This window comes from Suillus subalutaceus (assembly GCF_016647625.1).
Source record: "Suillus subalutaceus strain FC151 chromosome Unknown DFJ58scaffold_90, whole genome shotgun sequence".
Lineage (NCBI taxonomy): Eukaryota > Fungi > Basidiomycota > Agaricomycetes > Boletales > Suillaceae > Suillus > Suillus subalutaceus.
Window position 1 is genome coordinate 3 of NW_024540339.1, and position 23785 is coordinate 23787.

At 48.3% G+C, this 23785-nt stretch overlaps 5 protein-coding genes across 5 annotated transcripts; 4 read left to right on the forward strand and 1 right to left on the reverse strand.

Moving 5' to 3' along the window:
* Positions 1-208: 208 nt before the first annotated feature.
* Positions 209-670, forward strand: DFJ58DRAFT_730500 (uncharacterized protein; the record flags this gene model as incomplete). The annotated part of the gene is made up of 2 exons (XM_041385904.1): positions 209-333; positions 388-670. The coding sequence occupies 2 exons, from the start codon at positions 209-211 to the stop codon at positions 668-670; spliced, it is 408 nt and encodes a 135-aa protein (XP_041241389.1).
* Positions 671-8496: 7826 nt separating this feature from the next.
* Positions 8497-11498, forward strand: DFJ58DRAFT_843460 (uncharacterized protein; the record flags this gene model as incomplete). The annotated part of the gene is given in 17 exon segments (XM_041392973.1): positions 8497-8513; positions 8572-8592; positions 8676-8725; positions 8821-8889; positions 8962-9002; positions 9069-9137; positions 9197-9242; positions 9306-9902; positions 9994-10168; positions 10225-10297; positions 10525-10588; positions 10641-10811; positions 10881-10975; positions 11026-11090; positions 11141-11162; positions 11182-11314; positions 11374-11498. The coding sequence occupies 17 exon segments, from the start codon at positions 8497-8499 to the stop codon at positions 11496-11498; spliced, it is 1833 nt and encodes a 610-aa protein (XP_041241390.1).
* Positions 11499-11588: 90 nt separating this feature from the next.
* On the forward strand, positions 11589-13793 carry DFJ58DRAFT_843461 (uncharacterized protein; the record flags this gene model as incomplete). Its single annotated transcript, XM_041392974.1, has 7 exons — positions 11589-11622; positions 11671-12205; positions 12260-12280; positions 12349-12410; positions 12459-12548; positions 12572-12869; positions 12914-13793. 7 exons carry the CDS (start codon positions 11589-11591, stop codon positions 13791-13793), a joined length of 1920 nt encoding a protein of 639 aa, XP_041241391.1.
* Positions 13794-14298: 505 nt separating this feature from the next.
* On the reverse strand, positions 14299-17040 carry DFJ58DRAFT_843462 (uncharacterized protein; the record flags this gene model as incomplete). The annotated part of the gene is made up of 10 exons (XM_041392975.1): positions 14299-14508; positions 14567-14670; positions 14745-15187; positions 15272-15774; positions 15828-16133; positions 16193-16366; positions 16420-16545; positions 16597-16689; positions 16738-16895; positions 16950-17040. 10 exons carry the CDS (start codon positions 17038-17040, stop codon positions 14299-14301), a joined length of 2208 nt encoding a protein of 735 aa, XP_041241392.1.
* Positions 17041-22649: 5609 nt separating this feature from the next.
* On the forward strand, positions 22650-23648 carry DFJ58DRAFT_497329 (uncharacterized protein). The gene is made up of 4 exons (XM_041380689.1): positions 22650-23043; positions 23103-23235; positions 23284-23432; positions 23486-23648. Exons 1-3 carry the CDS (start codon positions 22701-22703, stop codon positions 23312-23314), a joined length of 507 nt encoding a protein of 168 aa, XP_041241393.1. The 5' UTR covers positions 22650-22700; the 3' UTR covers positions 23315-23432; positions 23486-23648.
* Positions 23649-23785: the final 137 nt, after the last annotated feature.

Sequence of the window (23785 nt, forward strand, 5' to 3'; positions counted from 1 at the left end):
AGGGAGAATTTGTCCCGGAATGGTTATCTCCTTCCCGGCCCTGAGGATAACTTCTTGCACCGTCTCTCCGTTCGACGAGGTGAGTATGTTTATTCTGTATGGTTCTATTTTTCTTACCGACATTCCAGGTGGCTTTTACATCGACCGGGGTTGTGCAAGCTCATCACGTCTGGCAAGGTATTATTACTTTCACTGAGTTTCCCAACGCATGCTGCTTACCAGCAACCAGATCACTGTCAAGTCCGGGCATGAGATTTCCCACTTTTCCCCTACAGGGATGGTATTCGACGATGGTTCGCGTGTGATGGCCGATCTTGTCATCTTCGCAACTGGGTATATCCTTCAAACTATCCGTCTGGTCGCACACTTCTGATGCATTATTTACAGGTACTCCAAAACTACGATCAAACAAGTCGCTGAGAGCCTTTTTGGGCCACAAGTCGCGGATGCCGTGCATGACCTTGGAGGATGGGATAGTGATTGTGAGCTCGCAGGTGTTTGGAGGCCGACTGGACGTCAGTATTCTGTTGATTTGATTGCGCGACTCGGGGATGCTGATGTTCTACTCCAGACGATGGACTCTGGTTTGCAGAAGGCGATCTCTTTGCAGCACGGTTCTACTCCAAGTCCTTGCGTTGCAGATAATGGCGAGGGAGATGGGATTGCTTAGTTCAGACCAGAGAACTTACGTCCAATGCTGATGTCTACGATCAGCTTCCAAGTTACCCTAGATCTTATGTACACGAGGTGTCCTTAGCTTCTGCCAATAACATGCCTCCAAAAAACTTCAGGTCATACCTGGAAATATTACAACAACCATGGAAAGTACTTTCGACTGCCATCATCTTCTTTCTATTTGGGTTACCTAGTCAAACACAGGCTCAGGGACGCCTACAGACCACAATTGGCATGAGTGGTGGACGATCGATATCTCGATGACTTTGAGCTGGTCCATTCTCAGATCCCCAGGCTGAACGACATCAGTATCAATATGACAGACTTTTTGGAGGAACCCACTGTGGGTAGTGCACTCACGGAAATCCAGTGAATGGAATCACTGGATTCCCATAGGGATGCCTACCAGAATTCAGCGTGTCGCTCACTAGAATCCAGCGATTTCTATATCACTGAAAGGACCAATTTGACATACAGAATTTTCAGCAGCGTCTTCATTGAAATTTGAGTGAACATATCATTAAAATATAGCGAGAGTATCACTTGAAAGAACTGAGGCTATCGCTGGAAAAGATTGATACCGTCACTGGAAAAGATTGATACCATCACTGAAAAAGATTGATACCGTCACTGGAACAGACTGAAGTCATCGCTGGAAGAAATTGAGACCATCACTGGAAAAGACTGAGGCCATCATTAGAATTGTCCAATCGTAATGCAGCATTAGGGCAGTGCTAATACGTTACAGGCAAATACAAATAGACATCTAATGCATAAACAGAAAGACACGAAGCAAAGTACAGCAGTTGCAATTGATCAGTGAGCTCGAAACGGCGAGCAGAGACAAAGGGCCGAAGATGAAGAGCCAAAGACAAAGAGCCAAAGACAAAGAGCCGAAGATGAAGGACCCAACAGCAGAGACAAAGGGCCGAAGACGAAGAGCCGAAGATGGAAGACCCAAGAGCAGAGACCACTTTGAAGAACAGAGACGAAGAGCAGAGATGAAGGGCTGAAGATGAAGGACCGAAGAGCAGACAAAGACCCGGTGGGGGCGGATGGCTCATCTGCATGACTGAAACAGACAAATCATCAGTGAGACAGCACGCATAGAAAAAACTTACCCTTCGCCTTGCTGGTCGTGCACGTGAAGGTTTAGGCCGTGGTACCGGGGTAACCTGGATGCTCTCGGGCTAAGCCACCTCAGGCATCAGTTCTCGGTGCCTATAAAGGGTCCAAGAGACCCGGTTTCTATGTTATGGGAAAGTGGTCTCTGAGACCCACCCTCCCCCCATCTATTAATAACACTTACTCCTAGCCCACCTCGCTTCCCTCGCGTCCCTCTAGCTCCACCCTCCCAGAACCCCTTCGCGCCTCTAAAATACCTAAAAACCCTCTCACGACACCTCTCGCAGACCTCTAGAAATATGACCCATACCTCCAGCGCATCCCTCACGTGCTTTCCACAAACTTAGCGTTGGAGCCTTGTTGATACTTCTTCATACTGGTATGTCCTTCTCTTATCTCCACAATGTCGTCCTCCACACCTCATCCCACTCGCAAATCTCAGCTCACATCTTCAGGGCTAGGCCACCACTTTGTGAGCCCGAGGAAAGCTCGAGACAAACGGAAAACACAAACATTGATCAAGATACCGGGTGCGGAGGCGAAGCGTCGCCGACTTCTAGCTGAAATGCAGCAACTTATGAAGCCGCGAGGTGAAAAATCAGACCCACAAGTACTTTCTGCTGACCTTGCTCACGCTGGGGACTGCAATGATACCGCCCAACACATAAACGTTGATGATGCCCACCCACTTCACTCCGAGGACGTCGGAATGTTAGAACCTCCAAGTCTTGACACCCCGGCAATTGACACGCCAGTCAAACGACGGATTTTGCCAGATAAATCAACCAACTCACTGTATTATTCCTGGACGGCACTTGTGCCAACCCTCGTCAACCATTTACTTCGCTATTTCGGACGAACCCAGGGCAAAACTCTAGAGATCATCCGCCCAGTCATATCTGCATGTGAGACAACGTCGTGCTCACCCAAACAGACCACATTGGTTTGTTTATTCTTCGATCGTAAGCCTATCATTATGCAACAAAGACTCGGAGGTGTGCGTTGACATTTGTGTAGGATTTGAATCTATAGATGTACTAAGTTGCGCGTGCTCCAGTCTCCCGCAGGTTCTGGTCCACCATGGTCTATTCCCAACCGCTCCATCACAGCCTCGGATGGCTGTGTCTGTGGATCTACTTTCATTCTATCGCACATTGTTTGAGCGTTCATGTGATGCAATTAATGCTCTCGCATCAGCATTAAAGACTCATTATTCTCGACGGGGATTTCAGATGACAGACGCACAAGTAAGTTTCAATTGTGTATTTAAATTACTACTAACATGCTTTGGAAGGGCGGACTTATCCAGGACCCGTTTCGCAGAGGTCTCGGCTATGCTGTCCAGTGGTTTGACATACTGCAAGTCCAAGTCGAACAACAACTCGAGACCCTTCTCCAACAAAGCCGGGACCGCATCATGACCTTGCAAGCAACATCTGACGTCCCTGAAATTCATTCTCCTACCCTACATCCAGGTCGATGCGCGCCCCTTCTGGTTCAAAGATGCCCTGCTTGTTTCGGGGGCATACTTTATGGTAGATCCCCAGACGATGGAGGCGATATTCATGTTGCAACGGATGGGAATTTCCATCACCGCCACCGACGCGCAGCTGGCGATTGTCCACCCTTCTATGACCCTACATACTTTATCCCAAAAACCTTCGTTGATGGTATCGGCCGCCGGATAGACGCCCTACATAAGCATCCTCCAAGAACTTATGCTTCCCTCATCCCTGACGAGGCTGTGGACCAATGTGAAACTTCTTATGAGGCTGCTGACGGCAAGAAGCAGAAGACCGCGATGGATAACTTCGATGACACAGGTATTATGGCATTAATTTGTCGCCATGATATCCCGTTGTTTTTCGCTAACATCGATTCTCCTGGAGAACAACAGAAATACTCTGTAGCCCTCCTCCAACACTTGTTTTCATTACTCCCGCACCAGGCAACAGTTGTTGCTTTATATGACGTTGGATGTGTTCTGGCGCGATCCCTCGCAAAAGTATGCTATCACTAACGTTTAGATTGCTCGCTCACACCTCTCCAGTATGATATCCTTCCTGAAAGTATCACCACACGACTTCGTTTTGCGACGACTGCAATGCATGCCTACGGCCATGAGTGGGCATGTCAGCTCATTTATAACCCACGAATGTGCGTTGGGCTTGGCCTGTCCGACGGGGAAGGGACCGAGCGTCTTTGGTCGCGCTTTGTTCGCCTGATTGGTATTGAGAGGACCTCTTCCGTGCGTCCCGCCTCAATTTCATTATAACCCTATTCACGCGAAACCTTCTTTAGCGTCAACGTCGCCTCTGGCTGATTGATCGGCAAGCCGCAGCCATAGGGTCCGAAATGCGCGCTGATCTCGGTGATTGGATCAAACGTCGCCTTAGACGTGGCATCAAAGAACAAGGGTCTGCAGCACAAGATGTACTAGACCGATGCGAAATCCCTATCGACGAGTTACGGTCTCAGTGGTCCCACCAACGGCATTCACAGTTATCCATACGTGCTCGTGAGTTCATTTTATTATAGTGCATTAGTATTGATAAACGGTCCTCCAAGACGCTCCATCTCGCCTCAAGAAAGAGCTGGACACCGTGTTGGCCCTCCAGGCAGATCTCGATGCATCGGACAGAGCACTACAGACTACCAGAGTAATGCTAGAAAAAGAATCGGCCTCTGACGATACATTCGAAGCTCTGCTGAGCCTGGAGAGGGGACATAGTCGGCTAATGGACAAAGTTGAGGCTCTTTACTCATCTCTAAACGTTCATGATCGGTTCCCTGAACTTCAAGGGGTCAATCTTGATTTTGTTCGTACCCTTTTAATGGCGCGGGACCTCAAAATTAATGTTCGCAAACATGCCGTTGCAAGCTTCTTCGAGTGGGACAAACTTGACCGCGCCGTTGGAGGCGCCCAACAAGCTCTAGGTGAGTTCGAACCCCATTGTTAATTACAGTGGTATACTTTGTTAATTACCTACAGGCACTAAGCTCCATCAGCATACGCGCAAAGCTATAGCAAAGCGCCAACCTGCCCTCATGACCGCTATTCGAAAATTCAACTCCTACTGTGAACGGTTAGCTTCCCTTTACGAACCGAGTTGGGGGATTCCCCTGCCTTCCCCTCTTCCAACGAAACTTACGAACTATGCAACGACCCTAAATTAATGGAAGATGTATGGATTACACCATCGGTAGGAGAAGTTCCCCGATGGTTGGAGGACTCACGCATCAGGGACGGTATACGTGCACTCCTCAAACGGGATCGATGTGAAGAAGAACATATCCGCCTCAGCATTGAGGCTGATAATCTTTGTCGTTTCTTTGGTGATGAGCTGGCAGCGCTCGAACTCGCTCTTCGGTTGCCAGAAAGGGAGTGGATTCTATTCTTCTAGCAACTTTTTGCTGATGTGTAATCTAACTTAGATGAACCGTTTGCTGTCCCATTACAGCAACGGCATGCTAATTTTGTCCGACTTCAATCTCGATGGTCCAATTCCTTAGCTTCTCCGGCATGCTTCGCTAGCCTAGTCAACAATGCACTGGAGGTAGCTACCACCCCTCTCGGGAACCTCGCGCAGCACGACACTTCTTGCCATCAATGCTGGCATACCTGCAGTGCCAGATCTCGAGGGTGGGGATGAATTTTCCATTGCTGATCCTGACCATCCTCCTCCCATTGATTCTGAACAAACAGCGCTTGCTGACGTTCTGGAGGGTCAGATAGGCACGGTAGAGTGGGATGATGATGATGATGACTCAACTGATCATGTGCGCGAAGCTACTGCCGTCATTCATTGGGAACTTCCTGAGGTGGGTTGACATTTACTGTCAGGAATACGGCACTGATGTATCATACTAGAATCTTCTTGCGGATGATTTTAATGTTCCATTGCGTGAGTGCGGCATTCTCATATCAGGCAAAATTGTCTCCCGAGTACAACCTAGCTCGGATGGAATCCCGTATCAGATATTTGACCCTAGGGACATCGGTTTCCTTAGTTCTCCTACAGCACGCCTGAATGATGTATGCATCAACAGTTGTGCCATACTTCTCTGGCACTCTCAACTCAGGACATCGGGTGCACAATGCGCCATCCTCTCAACCCACGATCTTCCCCGTATTCGTTACAATGCGCCAGACAATGTCATTTGGCGCAATACATCATGGGTTCGTTATTGGGAAAAGGATATATGGGTACTTCCTATTCATCGTCCGTCGGGCATTGGGCACTGGGTGCTATGTGTCATCCGGCTGTCCACAAAAGAACTTCATCTTTTTGATAGCCTAGGTGACAGGCAGCCTTGGCAAAAGGACGTCGAAGTGGGTTCAATTTAAATCATGCGTTTGCGTTTGACTGATCGGATCTTAATGAAAGGATATAATGAGATTAATTGTTCGGTTCCTTGCTATTGCGCGCCAACACGAATATCGTGTTAATATTGACCTTGAAGGCTGGGTTGCTCGACCTTTGAACGTGAGTTTCATCCTCCATTTTTCACAACTTTGCCGACCACTTCGTGTTGTTTTAGGTCCAACGTCTTCAGAACAATGATTTCGACTGTGGTGTATGGGTTTTGGCGACAATTTTTGCTATTGTACGCGGCAAACATATTACAGGAGTACGAGAGCAGGACATGGACGATCTACGATACTATCTGCGGACTATGGTTCTTGCATTACCAGTTTACAGGCATGATTCGAAGTAGAGTAGTACAATAACAGGTATTATGGACTAAGACAATATGGATTCTGCCCAGTAACTAGCAAATCAACCTCCCTCTGGTAAGTTAAGATCCTCCGCGCGACACCATGGCGGTAGCACTCAGCCATAAGCTTGTGTCTTCCACATACCTGTAGGTTGTTAGCGATACGAGCATTCAGGTCATCCCAGCCTGCAAGCAACCTCTTCTGTGCGTCTCGAAGCTCCTCCAAAACTTCAGACGCCCCTCCTGCATCATACACAGCTTGACGATGAGCGCGAGATTCCCTATCCACACGCAAATTATGTCCGTGCATCACGTCAAAGAGATTCTGTGTAAAACGCTGTTCTTCGGGTGAGTCGGGTGGAGGCAGAGAATTGTAAGGCGGGGCTTTATCCCACTGGGAGAGATCCGAAACATCGATCAAGTCAGAACCATGGAGCGATTGGTGAAAGAGAAATGATTTGGGAAGAGGAGGATTGGCAAACTGTGAGATTGAAGACGGTAGAGGGTTGTGCAGGGCCCTAGGAGTTGTATGAGGTCCGCGTCGACCATGACGTTTGGCGTAGGCACGAGCATTCTGAGCCTGTCGAATGATCTTGCCTCTGCCAAACATATCAACAACGTTGCAATAACAAGTCACTGAATGATACCTACCGTTTTGACTGTAAATATGATTCCGTATGGTTGACGAGCAGCTGCTAGTTTTTCTTCCGATGTGAGGTACTTAGCTCGGCGGCCCATGGTGAGGTTAGTGATTGGACAAATAGTCAAAGTCAACCAAAGTTGATATGAACATCTCGCTGCTGTACCACCTAGTTACCTGTTGAAATGTGATATGGCCATCCACAATGAAGTTCTTGTCAAAATCTTTGTATGAGCATGATGGGGCGTGTTGCTAGCGTCGACGAGGCTAGTCCAGACAGCGTGATAAGTGGTCAATGCCTCTACATATGTCTTTCAAGTTCAGCACTATTGGTATCTTCAATCTCATTGGCTCACAATTGCCTCATGTTTATGAAGGATCTTAGCACAGTTCAAACGTTCAATCTTCTTTATACCTCCATGTCTTAAACGACACCGCTCACAATGTACGTATCAAAATCCAAACAAGTGAGCAATGGCAAAAAGAAGATTCTAGCACTACATAACCCAAGCGTGACATCTCTCAGCCCCACTTTACTTCAAAGGGACGCCAGAAGCTCATCCACCTCTGCCTCGGCTTCATCTTCCCCACGAGCAGTCCCATCAGAACTCTGCGAACCTTGCCCAATGCAGGTTATCTGCGGAATGAGCTCCTGGACGCTACCTACCAGTGACAGGTCTCGTCCTGGATTGAAACTCGACCTCCAGGAGGGTGGGGGGAGTGGGACCTCAACGAACATCTTGAGTTTCTGCCGGTGACACATTGCGTGAGCCACTACAGGAGCGCGTGCACCAGATAGCGGCCCACGAGCAGGCCGGCACCATGCAAGAGATGATGCAGGATTTCGTCCACAAGACAATGGCCCAGGAGCTGGACATTGTGCAGAAGGTGGCTCAGGAGATGACCAGGAGATGTCTCAGGAGAGCTGTGGTGACTTTGAGGCGAGGAAGGACCCAGCCGATCACATCGACCATTCGCATACCAGCGCCACCCATGGGTGTGGTCGGAATGAGGTGCAGGTGCTTCCTCGATGATGACAACGGCTGCGGGAGGCCACAAGATTTGCGAGGGCACCTTGTTTGGTGATGGTCTTGATGGTGAGCAGGTTGTTCTTGAGGGCATCCGCAAAGACTCGATGCTCACGAAGCGAGAGGTCGTGGTACGCAACTATCGCAGATAAGATCATGCATGGCCTTCGATGATTAATCACAGATGCAGCATGCATGAGGCTGTTTGCGGGAGTAATTAAGTGAGGGCGCTGGGCGCTCGCCGCTGGCCAAATTTTTCACGCGGTCTGACCAAAAAGGAAAATTTGCTCGTCTGATTGCGTTGGTGGGATGACGGCTATTTGTAAGTAAGTTCGTTCAAACCACCGCACTCTCACCTACATCTTACCATTGTTTCCGCATCAGTTGGCAGTACGTTGGGTGGCTGTGAGTCTGTGACTCCATTAGTACGTTTCAAACTCAGTACTAGTTTTATTTTCAATCTGATTGAGTCTCGTTAACACCATTAGTGATTTGTACGGAACCCTCCTTGGAGCCTCGCCGCAAGAGGCACGATATTGTGAGTGTAGCTCTCTGACCCTCCACAGAGCCTTTGTAAAATCAATTCGTATCTCATATGTAGCCTCTCTATCAATGCTCATCTATCTCTTTTAGTCTTAATGAACCGATGGTCCTTCCACCAAGCAACGCTGTGGTTATGCGTCTTAAGTATGAGCCCTTGGGGTACGTTTTCTTTCGCCTCCAGTATTCCCCTCAATTTTATTTAGCATCTTGTACAATTCGCCCAAAAAACAGATCTCCTCAACGTTACCCTCGTTGAACGTCCCTCTGTTCTGGTAAGCAACATTCTTTCGTGTTACTACTTGGAATGATGCCTATGCGCATGCTGCCCTCAATTTTAGTATTTTACGCGATCCGCTCAACAGACAGACCACCTCGACGTTACCCTCGTTGAACATACCCCCGATCTGGTAAGCGACACCCTCTTGTGTCAGTATGATGTCTATACTTACGATGCGCTGGAGATCAGGTTTCAAACTTCTCACTTCCCCGATATATTCTCGCCATCGCCTGTTGTATATAGGTACGCAATGCCCACGTACCAAATATTGCTCTGTCATTGACATCTTAACCTGCAGACATGACGCAACAAAAGCCAGAAATGCCTTCTGGTGTCGACCAACAGCCATCTCCTGGTCCAAGCTACATGGGCTCATCCCCTGCATCCTTCGACTATGTTGAGGAACAGTTTGGCGGAGGTCGTCGATATGAAGCACCGCCTGCCGAGTTGACTCCCTCACGGCTGAGGACCAGACTCAAGGCCACAGTGGCGGGACCGTCGGTATTGTCAAGGACGCCTCTGCCCCGACGCCAGGCCTATCAAAAATACCTCTATACGACGTTCAGCTTTCCGTTGGTCCATTCCCACCACGTTGTGCAGGACGGTGCTTCAACTTCAACAAGCGATACGTCATCGCTTACGCTGAACGTGGCTTACAGTCGGCACAACTCACCCTTTCCTCCACTACAAGGTCCTGCACAACTGCAGGATTTGTTTTACGGCCCTATGGACCAGCAGTCTCCTTGGATGCAGCAAAACCCATCTGGTGATTTCGGAATGATGCAGCCTGATACTTTCACGGCTGGATTACTCGGAGATCAAGCTCTAGGCATGGGCTGGAGCGGGCGACAAGTCGCTGGTGGCCTGCAACCGTCCTGTGACCAACGGCAAGACGGTAAAACTACCAATGCGCAGAAACACAACCCACCTTGCACCTCTGCCTTCACACACGCCTTTTCATTTTCCCGCCAGTTCATATGGGTCAGCCTCTCATGTCTCGCGGATGTTCGCTGGATCCAGCAGGCCAACCGTCTTCGGGATTGATGCAGAACTCACCATTCACCCTGCATCCTGCACCATATGTACCCGCCTCAAGATCATGCCCATCCTATTCCAGCCCACAAAACATCATCCCGCCAACACCACTCAAGGATGGTGGCGGTAAGACTCCTGGTGCCTCTGCTTCCACTGATAATGCACCTCCTTGCCTCGACAAGAGATCCTAGTCCAAAGTTGGACCTAGGTCACTATTCTCCGGCCACCACCTACCGCGTTCGGTTCCCTGAAAGAGTGAGCCGAGAATGCACCAGGAGGATCAAGCGGTAACTGGGCCGCAGGTCAGCAGATATGAACGCAGCACTCGACACTAGGGTTTGTGGGCATTGAGCGTCACTTTCTTGAGCTTGCAGCGTCCACCGCCCTCCCCATGACTCAACTAATCAATTTATACCTGAAGTCTCGAGGACGCAGTGTGAACGGCACTAATTACTGGAATCTGTACGCCAATTACTTCACAGGACCACTTGCAGGAGGAGCTCGGCCGCTGTGAAAAAGAGAAATCAGAAGGCAGTGGGACACCTAGTAAGTTCATATGAAACTACGGCATGATGCTGCATGCTTATATTCTTCATAGGTGCAACATTGCGAAGAAAATGCTACGAGAAATTCAAGGACACCTTTCCCGACACCTATCAAGACATCCTATCGAAGCATGAGGAAGTAGCTCTCCTGAGCTCGTCTCCCCCAAACTATTGCCCAGCGCGGACAAGCATTCCAAAAACACTATCGGAGTGTGACGAGCATCGTGCGTAATCTCTGCCGAAGTGACAACATTGTCTAACATATTGTTATAGCTCGAGTCCGGCTCCGCTAGATTTGGATTTGAAGCAGCCGTTGTATTATGTGGTAAAGTGGTTAATGAAGACGGTTCGCTTTGGTCATTCTTACAACACACCTGGTGCTGGTGGGGTAAGCTCATTTTTCACCTTCAACGTCAACATGTACTCAGTAACTCGTAGTTCTGGGAAATGCGATGCCGTGCCAGCGATGACATGATCATCGGTCATTTAAAGGCCCACGTGTAGTAAGTACATTTATGTTCATGCTACATGATGCTTACATAGCCCTAACCAGTAACACCACATCGCTATCTGCAGTTGATGATGCCTTTCCAGAAACCGGGGACGATAGCCATCAAAAACAGACACCGACCGTTACCCCACGACATAGACCAGGCTTCTGATGTTGTGGAGGGAGGACGGGAGGATAACTTGAAATTCGTGAAGCAGGAAATCACCAGGCAAGCTGGTATGTGCGACCATTGCCACTCATCTTCATTTAGACTGATATATCCTGCATCGCACCAGCCAAATTTGGCTGCAAAATACACGGCGGAAAGATTTTCCCTTGGAAGCTCATGCCAGCCGCACTCGTGGAAGCCAATCTCAGCATCCAAGGATATCCTGGCACACAAGTGCCTATTTCCCGGTGAAGCTCACAGTAAACATGCATTAAACAAAGGCATTGGGGCGCTGATGTATAAGGAGATCGCTGCGCTTGTCGATTCGTTGAAGCAGGCACTATGCGCATCATCAAATTTCCCGACGACGATCGAGGTACGTATCATATTATGGGTAACAATGTCATACTTACACGATATATAGCAGCTGCAATAGCTTCAGAGAAGCCCATAATCGAGGGCGAGGCACCTCCTTCTGAATGGCCCCATCATGGCGCGCGACGGTTGTTCCTTGACGGCCATACTGATCACAATGGTCTTCGTCGCCTCAAGCCCAGCACAGCAACTACGAAGGTCAAGAAGGGTGTTAAAGCACCCAAGCACCCTATACCACCCTCCGAAGATGAACCCTCTGATGATGAATCATTGGAGGGTGTAAGTGTCAATGATGCAGTTGGAACTTCTGCGCTCGAGCCCCTACCTCAAGTGAACATGCGAAAGCCTAACTACAAAATGCGAGTCGAAGTTGTACCCTCCACCCTCACGCCCTTTCAAGGTTGTTCGACTTCCTTTACCACTGCCGCGTCCTTCCAAAGCCGTTCCCATGCCATCCTGGAACTCCGAGTGAGGTTATCGGAAGTTACGTCTACCGAAGAGAATCCTGTGGGAGAGCCCGACTCTGAGTATGAAGAAGCAGGACGTGGAAAGAAGAGGAAGCTCAAGTCCGCGAATACAATCGCGTGCGTCAAAGAAGATTGCCCCCGTCGATTGAAAAAGTACTAACGCTTCAAAAGTGGGGAAGAAAGTTGGGCGAGGTAAGAATAATGTGCAATCCAAGGCACCTCGCCTCCCTTGCCAACCTCAACTACTTTCCCTGCGAAAGGCGGTCCACTATCCCCATAAACAGTGGATCGTCGACCGATGGACCTCCATCACCAGAACATAGTGAGTACCATGTGCATCCGCCTTACTGTTTTGCTGAAAGCTTGATAGTTAATGCTGGTAAAGCAATGCGCCTTCGAGACGGACCTTCTGATGAGTCTAAAAAAAGGGTACATTTCATTCTTAACTTCATTGATTCAAGTGATTTAATTTACATGCTCTAGAACATGTTAAACCACGCCCAGTCACCAAGGGCTCTCGGGTGGTGATGAATCGTGGCCTGCGTATGGTGTACGGGAACTCGGACTCTGAGTCTGACGTCGACAACAGCGTGAAGGCTAATTCTGCAACCACAACGGGCGTCATCCCCGAAGCCACTGGTTCAGCTAACATCCAGTCTGATCCTTTGGAGGAGAAGTCTGCACAGACGAAGGATGAAGTAGTAGGAGATAAGGAAGAACTACCCCCAAACCGCCCCATTGAATGCAGCGGCCCCCAATATTCCCGACCAGCAGCCTCTTCGTGACTCCAACCACCCTCGTCCCCTCACTCCTCACAAGACTCAGGACGAGCGTCCACATGATAACCTCCCCCATGATGCCCCTCGTGACAGCCCACTGCGCAACGCTCTCCATGACCCTCCACGCGACCTTGTCCGTGACCCTCGAGATGATCATGACCCTCCACGGCGCTCCACGCGACCTTGTCCGTGACCCTCGAGATGATCACGACCCTCCACGCGACTTGTCCGTGACCCTCGAGATGATCATGAGCCTCTCCGTGACCCTCGAGATGGTCGTGAGCCTCCCCGTCACCCTCGAGATGGTCGTGAACCTCATGAAGATGCTCGAAGTGCTGTTCGCGACCCTACACCGCAACCATCATGAGGCCGTACGTGACCCTCGTGATGGCCTTCGCAATCCTTGGGATGTTGATCCTCGTTATCCTTACACCCGAGGGTACTCCATGAACCTGCGCGTGGCCTCGACCGTGGGCACTCTTCACCCCCGTGACGCATTCTACCATCGCAATCCCCGCTATGGTCCACCTCAAGATCCTTATGGATCTGGCGATATTCGTATGGAAAGTGACTTGAATACTCGAGACAGCTCACCTGTGTCCGATTTTCATGGTAACTATGGTCCTAGTGAGCGCGAACGTGCCTACCCGACCCGGTACGGTCCTGGGGGTGACTTAGGCTATACTCATGAAGGTGGATACAGGTCCCGGCACAATGACCTCGATGAGCGTGGGCAATCACTATCTCCCTATCATAGTCGTCGAGTTGGTGGAGGGAGTTACCGCGAGGAAGGATACCCTCAAGGCCCCGGTAGGAGATTTCAGGATTCGAGATGGGATGAAGGTGCTCATTTGGACTATGATGCTATACCACGAGCATTCCGTCGCGATCTGCCCAATCCCCCAAGGCCTCCTCCCGCTACTTAATGTCCTCCTTGCTCCTCAAGCGTTTTGTGATGTTTGTCGTTGATTTTCTCTTTTCACCTCATGTGCCGCTCATGCCTACATTCGCTGCTCAAGTGTTTTTGGACGTTTTTAGTTGATCTGCTCTTTTCGCATCATGTGTCGCTCGTGCCTGCATTCGTCGTCTGTTTAGTCTCATTGGCCCTGTCTCGTACCCGCGTGTTATTACCCTACCCCACCTACATTGATATCTTTGTAACTCGTTTTTGTCAATATCAGTATAGCGGCTCCTCCAAGCCTGCTGTTGCCTCCGAGATCATTAATATGCTTGCCCGGATCTGATGTTTCCGTTAATCAGAACATCACAACAAGTAGATTAAAACATGAAGAAAGTACGAGATAATTGAAATAACATATGACTTGAATAAAAATAACATAGTAGGCACCAAAGGATCAAATAACATAAGGAATGTCAGAGACTGTCAGAGACCCTCGACGAAAGCTAGAGGCCTCCCGAACCTCCCGAACTTCACACATGACCCTCCATTGCAATGTAAGACAGCCCTCCAACCAGTATGGAGGTCTTCATTGCGAGGGTCCTGGAGGATACTCTGAAACCTCTGGCGGAATAGAGTGGGAGACCCTCTGGAGAGGGTGGTCTCACAGACTGCTTTCCCATCACATAGAAAGCGGGTCTAACAGACCGCGGGAACACGAGCATAGTGCTGCCAAGGGTGGGCTAAGCGAGGAAGGAATTCAAGGGGAAAGTTGGTGTGAATAAAAGTTCAAGAGCGCACCAGTTCAGAGAGCTCTGATTCGTCGTCGTCTTCATATGCTGCATCATCATATGATCCAGGAAATTTTGAAGGACCCGCTGTTGGTTGCGATTGGAAGCAACAGGCTAATGTGTAATGACACGAATATGAGCTAAAGTGAACAAGACAATGTCAGTGTAAGCATCGAGAAAGGACATACCACTTTGCGTGCGCACTGCTAGATGATCATTTGAGCCCATGAGCCGAACGCAAAACATGATACTACACACCTTGGCAGCAATCTTTGCAGCTAAATCGTCATGCATCCTCTGTTCCTCCTTTCCCTTCTCGATTTCATCATTCATCTCCTTGCGGAAGTGCTCGACCTTCTCAACCCGTTTCTCGGCAGCCATTACACAGTGTTGGCATGTAATTCTTTCAATGCGTGAGTCTTCTTCGGTCATTGGATGCAAAGAAACACCTGAATCAGCGCTAGCAATCATCTCTTCATATGCCTCTTCTAGACTGCATTCAAGGTCCTTCGATATTAAGTGAATAGCGACCCAAGGTATGAGGTAGTATTCGATATAGACCTTGAAGTCAAGGGGAGCGAAGGCCTCGTTGGAAATCTGTTCATGGTCGAACATGGAAAATATCGCAGGACTGGATTATCGCTTTTCCTTTCTCCCCATAGCTAACAAGATGTCATTAATGCAGGGTGATGTCACGACGCAAAGAGTAACTCACTATCCAGGACGAGCGTGATTTGTAACCATTGCCGGTATGCGCTGTCTGCTAGTGATGGCCAGCTTGGAAAATTCTCGTTCGGCGGAGTCACTTTGCAGACCTGTGGAAGAAAGATCTTCAAGAAACATGTCGTTGAAAAAACTGTAGCGCCTTGTGTTCTTATCGTGAATCATGAGATTCAACTCAGCCTCCATTTGGAGGACTCGATCTGAGACGGTCTCCCAGGTGATGATAGTTGGCCATCCTCGTGCTTTGGCATGTTGAATATTGAGCTTTTCTTCACGCAGTTGTCGAAGTGCTGCGCATATCTCGAGCTCCAGCCGTAGACCCTCTGATGTCAAACAGCGGTTAGTGTTCTTGAAAGAATTCCACTGTTGAAGCTGTTTGACCAGCTCAATATTGGGGTCTGCCGGCACAAGATCCCTGCAGTTATCGTTCGGACAGACCAAGGGGAGGTCAGCAAACTCATAAGTGTCATCATCATCATTGATGGCAGTGTCAATCTACGATTCAATGAGTTCAAATGTCAGCCAGTGGCGATGATAAATCACTAAACCTTGAGATGTGCCGCAGAGGCTTCAGTTGCCAGTGGTTTAGGCTTGGTCTTGGCACGAGTGCTGCGAGGAATAGGCACAGCTTTTGCTTTCGGCTTGGTAGTTGATGGACCTTCTGTTGCAACCTTCGTGGTGCGTGTGTCTGATGAGGATATTGGCTTCGACTTGGTGGCAGGTGGTGGGTCTGGACGGGTTGGAGTGGGCAGCGGCAGGTCTAGATGGCAAGAAGGAGCCTGGGTCATCCTTGACTTCGGAGCTGGCTTTGTGCGAGGTGCTGGAGCTGACTTTGCACGAGCAGGAATAGACACCTGCAAGTCACGGTAGCTTTGAGTATTAGTAGTGTAATTGAAAGGTCTTGAATACTCACATGTGCGAACTTGAGTTTTTTTTGAGGTCGTGAGTTGTGCTCCTCGTCAGTCCCTGAATCATCTGAATCATGTATGCGCTGGTGTCGTTTTCGTTGTGAAGTTGAGGTTGAAGTATTGTCACCATCATTAAGCATGTCATCAAGTTCCCCGTCACTGAGATCTGAGTCATCTGTCTGTGTGCATACACTCAATTAGCTTGCGGCTTTCAATCAAATAACTTGCATACCTCTGAGTCGTCCTCACTTGCATGCTTCTTTGTGTATTGGACATGATTGCGAAGATAACTAGCCACAAAGTCATTGAATGGCCAATTATCACAGAACTTTGCCAGAAACTGGTGTTTGCGCTGTGCCTGAGCATGGTTAGAGTAGCATATATGCACAGAAAAGGACACAATACTTACATATGATAAAAGGAGTGTGACAGTGAGTTTGTCCTGCTCTTTGAGAGTTTTCTCCATGTCGAGGTATCGATTTGTATATCGCCGTGCGATCATCTAATTAAAGTATGAATCATCTCAAAGTGCTCAGTCCACACAACTCACTCTAAACGCATTATATTTCCGGTTGTCACCGGCCAATCCCATTGCTTGTTGAAGATTATACCCTCCTTTTAGCTCTGATCTCCCTGCCTGACCCTTGGGCTTGTCAATTAGCTTCTTCGCATGCCCAGTGGGGCTGAGCCTTCCACAATTATCGTTTCCTACTCACACAAATGTTACTCCTATTCCTTCTAGAACTTCAACATTTGACTCACGTTGTACATGACGAAGCTCAGTCTCAAGGCGACTGAGATTCTTTGCAACCCTGTCCATCTTTCCGACCGTTTTTCCTTTGTTGTGGGGCATCGTTGATCGCAGTACATAAAGAATCTGGTGAGTTCGTCTGATATTGTCCTTTGTTGACGTGTTATTTGGTGGGCACGTGACAATTTTTCCGAATTTGTCCAAGTCTTTCATGGTTTATCGAGTCCTGCACAATGCAACCACCTAGCATCTGATACGCTGGGTTGCATATCTTCCAGTGCAGGCGCAACCCATCCATACCAATTCGTGACTGGAATCCTCGCAAAGCTTCTATCACAATACCTGACTGGTAAATAACTGCTTCTTCCCAACGAAACCAATCAAACTGACCTACCACCCACAGCTTCTCACTCTGCACTAACACACCATGCATCTCCAACGCCAATGCCCTGGACAATCCCTCCCTATCCCTGATTCCAACCCTACCTCCCACTGCTCCTTCGTCTTCTACACCTGACCAATAGGCTATGACTACCTCACCCAACTCCCCACAGGGGAACATGAGCTCATGCTAGGCAGTGGATTTGCACAAGATGGCGATGAGGGATATGAGGTGATGGGAAATATGGACGATACAACTTTATCTGGTGTGCTTCCTAGGTAGGGGGAGGGAAGGGGTGCCTTTGGATGGGGGCGAGGGGGAGTGGGCAGAAGGATGCGTGCATTACTAGAGAACATTTGTTTGATTGCTGTATCTACATTTCGTCATCCGAAATATAATCTTCATTATACTCCTCATCCACATCCGCAAATGATGCACAAGCAGCATTGATGGTACGATCTATGATACCCCACCTTCTGCGAGTATTAACTTGGCCTACAGCAGCTTTTATATTGCACAGATCGGTAACGATAATTGGCAGGAATTTCTTATACTCCACAAGGATCTGTGAAGCATCATGCCCACCTGTATCGCAGGGGGCAATGACTGCGAGGATGTGGAAGGAATTTCGGTGAGTCCCCCATATGGCCCTGCCATCCAAGGTGCAAAGTAAGATCTTCTCAAGGCGACCATAGCCTATGACATTGATGATGCGTTTTCCTGAGTCATTATATTGAATCTCGTACTGCAGATGGTAAGTTCTATGATTGAATGACAACAATAAACTTACCCGCACAAAGGTGTTATCTCTGTAGGATTCCATCAGTCGGCGAATTGCGAAGACAGTCCGAATGGTGTCCCCTCGATGGCAAATCCGTGCTTTTCCACACAGCGGCATCACCATGGGCAGTTGGGCTTGAATTTGATCTTGCCGTCCACCAAGGATCTGGTGGAAGTATGTAGCAATGGCACCCGATAAGTTATCGTCTCTAGGCCTATACTTGTAGTTGATAGGTGTGCAAATGATAAATTCAGGATCTGACACCCAATATCATTAATATGTGTGCCAAGTCATCATTTGATAGATTGATGAGCACGTACATGTTTCAAAAACCCTTTCACCCCGTTGCAGTTCCCCAACTTGTAGACGTCGAGATGTCACACGAAAATCTTCGCCAAGATCATATTTTATTGTCACCTGGGTCAGATAGGCCATATACAACACCCAACGACTGATATTACTCCAAGGAAACCGGCGTGAATGCAGGTGAGCCTGGAGAAATCCACAGTAGCACTCCATATAAAATGTCCAACTCGTCCATACCGGTCCACAAAATCGTATCCCACTTGCGACATGAAGCAGACCATGTATGGGGAGGGTGCATGCCGACAATCGATCCTCTGCATATTGGTAGTAGTACCTGATTGGAAGGTTAGAGTCAACAATAGCATTGGCGTTTCAGATTCGTAGGAGAGATCGGATGCCTCATCACAGTCGATATCACTACAGGCACCCTGACTATTGCCATCATCGACGCTCATGCCATCATCTGATGACTCAGTGCGGAAGGACCCAGGTCTGCCAGTCGAACTATTGCGATCCACGATTAGTATAATCAGAATAGTACTCTCTGTTGATATTACAGCAGGGCAAACTCACTCGTCAATTGGAGCTACCACTCTCTTGCTCCATATATCTGTCTTCATCATCTCGCCGGTCTGAATCCGAGTCCTCCATACATTCGAGCTCGTCATTGATAAATTTGCGGTAGTGCTTATTGCGCGCAGACTTTGATAGCCATTTGCCACACGATGGTTTGCACCTGCAGGTTCCATAGTCATCAGTAGGTAAAGAATTTCTCAGTCGTGACATGGCTGGTCAACGTTGAAGGCGCGATGTCGATGGTGGTGAACGAATCAGAACGATGATCGATGTATATAGTCTTTAAATTATTATGGTCAATGCGCCGGGTAGAGATACGCCGTCAAGTACGATAACGTTGAGCTCAGTCAGCAACTGTGCACGTGATGGTGATGCGGTGATGGCTTGCCTGGTCCAGATCTTTCAGCTTGGATTCAGTGTGTTCGTCATTTATTTTTTTCGTGCTCAATGATTCAGTCACTGGTTTAAAGTGATCAATGCTAAAGTCAATAAGATTTTCAAACATCATATTCTCACTTAAAAAGACCTGAGTGCCATTTCAGTGATAGACCTACCGAAAACTTACGCGATCAGTGACGAACGCATGTAAATCAATTGATTTTACTACCCACAGTGAACCTATGTTGTCCTCCGGCGGATCCATCATCTTGGCTAGATACATTCTGTCCCTACTATCATACGACCCACATCCCAATTATTTCGACAGCATCGAAGACTATGTCAGACACGACCTCGACATAATGCAGAGACACCATTAACGTCTTCCCCTGTGTATATCTGTTGCAGACGGTGCGCAAGTACCAAAAAAGGACGTCAACAAATGTGTGAATTTACTAATGCGCGTCCCAGACGCCCCATTCCGGTTCAATATACCACCCTCTTACTTCTTCGTATGACTGCTCTCGTCGCCTCACACGTTGATCATATTCTGTCACAGGAAGAATTGGAGGTGTTTGCCGTCTCCCGAGGACTCGAAAATACTATATGACCCGCGGGTCTGAAAAAACCGCGGTATACCGCAAACACCGCTCATACCCGCAGAATTGGCGGGTCGGTGTACACCCGTACCGTAGCGGGTGCGATGTGTGCGGGTACGGGTGCGGTGTGGCTCCAGCGACCCGCGGGTCCACCCTTGCTCAACCCTATAATTTCGCTTGTGTTCAATGATTAAGCACCAGCCTATCAGGTAAGTAAGTACCGTGGATTTCAAGGAAAGACACTGCTGACCTTGTAAGAAAATGTCTGCCATGATGTCAACTTGGGCGTTCAAACCTACGTTGGATCGACTATCTACACAGTGTCATCGATGCGCCGAGACTAAACCCAGCAATGCCAAGAACATCTCGATGATTGCACTAGCATGCTGTCGAAATCTCGAACAGTTCTCCGATCCTCTGCGGCGTTCACTCAAAACATTCTGCGTGAGCCACTGTTTTCAAGTTGCGGTTTCACCAACAACTTCTAATCCGATTCGCAAAGGAAGGACTCTTAGATGAACTAAGTTCTCTTTCTACTTGAATTCATGCTAATCAATCAGATATCTTCTCTCAAATCTCAGTTTGGCGATGTAAGCGCTGGATGGTGGTATATCAAGCACGTTAATGCGATCATTATACGTCCACCAAGTTCCGCTGCTCGCTCACTCTCATCCTGTAATTGTATGACTCTGGTCTCGTATGATCCCAGTTGGTGGCCACTCATCAATGCGAACCTTATTCGCAGCTATTTTATTGGTTCGTTCAGAGTCAGCCGCATGATGACGGTGATATCAATCTAACGTTGTTACGGATGCACAGTTACTGCCTCTGTTGGGCTAATGTACAATTGGGGCGAGTAAAACTGAGTATGAAAGAACCGTTGATATCCTTAAGCATTTCCAGCACTCACATTCGGACAAGAGGTAGGTCGATCCATTACTGGGGCAGCCCACTTGCTTAGAATTGTGTTGCAGGTTGAACTGATCTGTGTAAGCGGATTCCTACACCAAAAGAACGACGTGAAAATACAACTTGTTCACGGCAGAGGCAACGCTGGTCCCTAATGACCTTTCTCTATCTCAGTGTATGTACCTCGTGTTTCAATATTCACGCTTGGCAAGTACGACTTCAAAATATCCTAGGTGCGCTATGCTGGAATAGGATATGCTGCGTACGTTTAGAAGTTTAAGCCATGGATGTTGCGCTCATTACCCATCTCTCACAATCAGGATGATCATTTTGAGTATGTCTCGCATAGACTCTGCCATTTGTTTCTTGTGACGGGCGGCATACAGTCAATGTTCCAACAATTTCGACGACAGATGCAGTGAGCATTCCACATCGATGCTTTCCATTATCATTGGAGTGGTGTATCCGCGACTGTGTGCCTGCGTGTCGAAGAATTGGTGAAGAGCACTACGCTACGACAAAGCCCGAAGGACACTGAGTAGCTGACTACTCGGCTGCTACTGCGTTCCGGGCCCCCTACTTCACCATCCGAACAACTGAACTACCATGCAGGGGCGAGTGAGATTCTCAAACAACTCGTCGATTCAACATAACGACAGATAACTAATGTTACTGGATTTGTCGGGCCTTATCGCGTACGACGCACATGATTGGATGTGTGACGTTGTAGATTAATACCTGGCGGTGAGCTATACCCCTCGGTGACATTGACTTGACTGAATCATCATGTAAGTTATCACGATTGCTCGGTTACATGCTATGTATCAGCGATCCAGAGTGCTGGTGTTTCTCGTTGTCATCTTTCTGACCATCAGAATCACCAACGCAGTGTTAATGAAAACTCGCGTGAGTTACTTTGCGAGGTGAGCTCATAATTTGAATGCGGTTCCCTTTCCCGCTCACGCTCTGCATGTGCTAGCTTTGTTGCTATTCCTTGCTTCCATAGTCCATATCGGGTTTTTTACTCTGACGTTCTCAGCGGTATGACGATATATCACTGACCTCTGCATCCGACCACGATTCGTCATTTCTCTAGGACCGATATTCCCTAAAATCTCAGCTTGTATCACCCATATTCAACACACCTGCCAGTGAGTGTGAGCAGCTGCTAGTCGAAAAATGAAACAGCTGATCACTCATGTTCGCGGTGCAGACGACGGCAGGCACGATTTCTGAGCCATGATCAAGTTGGTGAGCGCTGAAACTTAGCTTAGCCGCCTTGAAGCATTTGACGTGTCCAAATAAAAACATCTGAGATAGAAACAGCTGTAGAGGGAATCGAACATCTCGATTCTCGCACCGATTCCGTCGTCGGAAGTTGACGTCAATTCACGTTGGATTCACATCGGAGAAGGCGTCAGAATCGGCGCGAGAATCGACCCTCTAATGACGGATTTTGAAAGCAAACACAGACTTCAACTCAAACTCAACTTTATTTTAAGTTAGAAGGACGGCTGGTCTATAAAGGTCACCGGGACCGGGTACAGGAAGGTCCATCTAAAGAGTCCGAGAACAAGGTTGACCTACATAATAGCGATGTACAAGTACCGGCGAGGCTAATATTATGCAACACACTGCAATTGCAATGCATCACAGCGCTGCATTACAAGTACTAGTGTCTTACAGCTGTAATTACTCCATGCATTAAAATATTAAAATGGCGCTATATGGGCTGTAGCCTTGCTGTAGAGCGTCCCTGTAACTTTAATTAACAACGTCCATTACCTAAGGCAGCGATAAAGCTTGTCGCCTTAGACGCCCAAACGTTGACATGAATGTTGGTCTTACATCGAACTGGAGGATATTGATTTTCTTGCCTTTGACCTGTCCGCCAAGAGTCCTCTCTTGGACCAGAACAAGCAGACGACTGCAAGCCATCAACCATTTTCACTTCGACATGGTGCTCCACTGGCTTCCAGGTGCTCACTACATATGTTCCGGACTCCTCTTGTCATACCAAGAACACGTCTCAATACTCTTTCGCACACGAGGTGCCAAGTTCCATCTTTCCATTCGACCCAATAAAATTCACCCGCTAGAAACCAGCAGCAAGAATGAAACTGTGACGACGGAGTTAAATGATGCCCATGTGGACTTTCCGGGACAAATAGTAGGCCAGTCAGTCCAGGAGTTCCAGAAATAGTTGTTACTCATCACGTTCATCCAACTAAAGAAATATTGCAATATTACGGAGACGGGTTTCAGCGGTTCGAAATCCTCGAGCCAGTGCTCGCCATATTTATGCTGGCTAATACGTACCTTACCGCATGTGTCACCCCGACGCGGATAAGGGAAATTAAAGATGGGTGATTTTCATCTTCACCCGCAATTATTTATTTAATTTTGTCCAATAGTGCCCCGTATATGGGATCTACAACTAGCTGAGCAGGCGAAGCGCCTTGAGCGATTAGAACATTCTTGCAACTTGCAATGTACGCAGCCCATCAGTGATCCGGGTGATCACCGGAGTTTGCATCCAAAGTTTATGCACCGGTCGGAGCAGGTTCAATGTCCTCGTTTGACTGAACTTTGACTTTGACAGTTGATTCACCCTAGAACCGACGGGGCCAGTACTGTCTATGTGCTATAGCAAAAAGATATTGCAGTCGCGCGTCACAAAATGCGCCATGGCCCATGGGCTCCTATTTGCGTATGGCTACTTGCGACCGTAACCGTGTCTCAACTCCCTAGGTCCACTGTTTCGATGTCAATGTCGTCTACCTTAGCGGGCAGATCACTGATCCTTGTCCATCTGTAACGTTATGAGAGGAGCATAATAGGAAGGTATAAAGGATAGGCACGCCCCGGAACAAGGTCACTAACGGCAGCTACAAACTGCCGAGCCCGCAATGCACG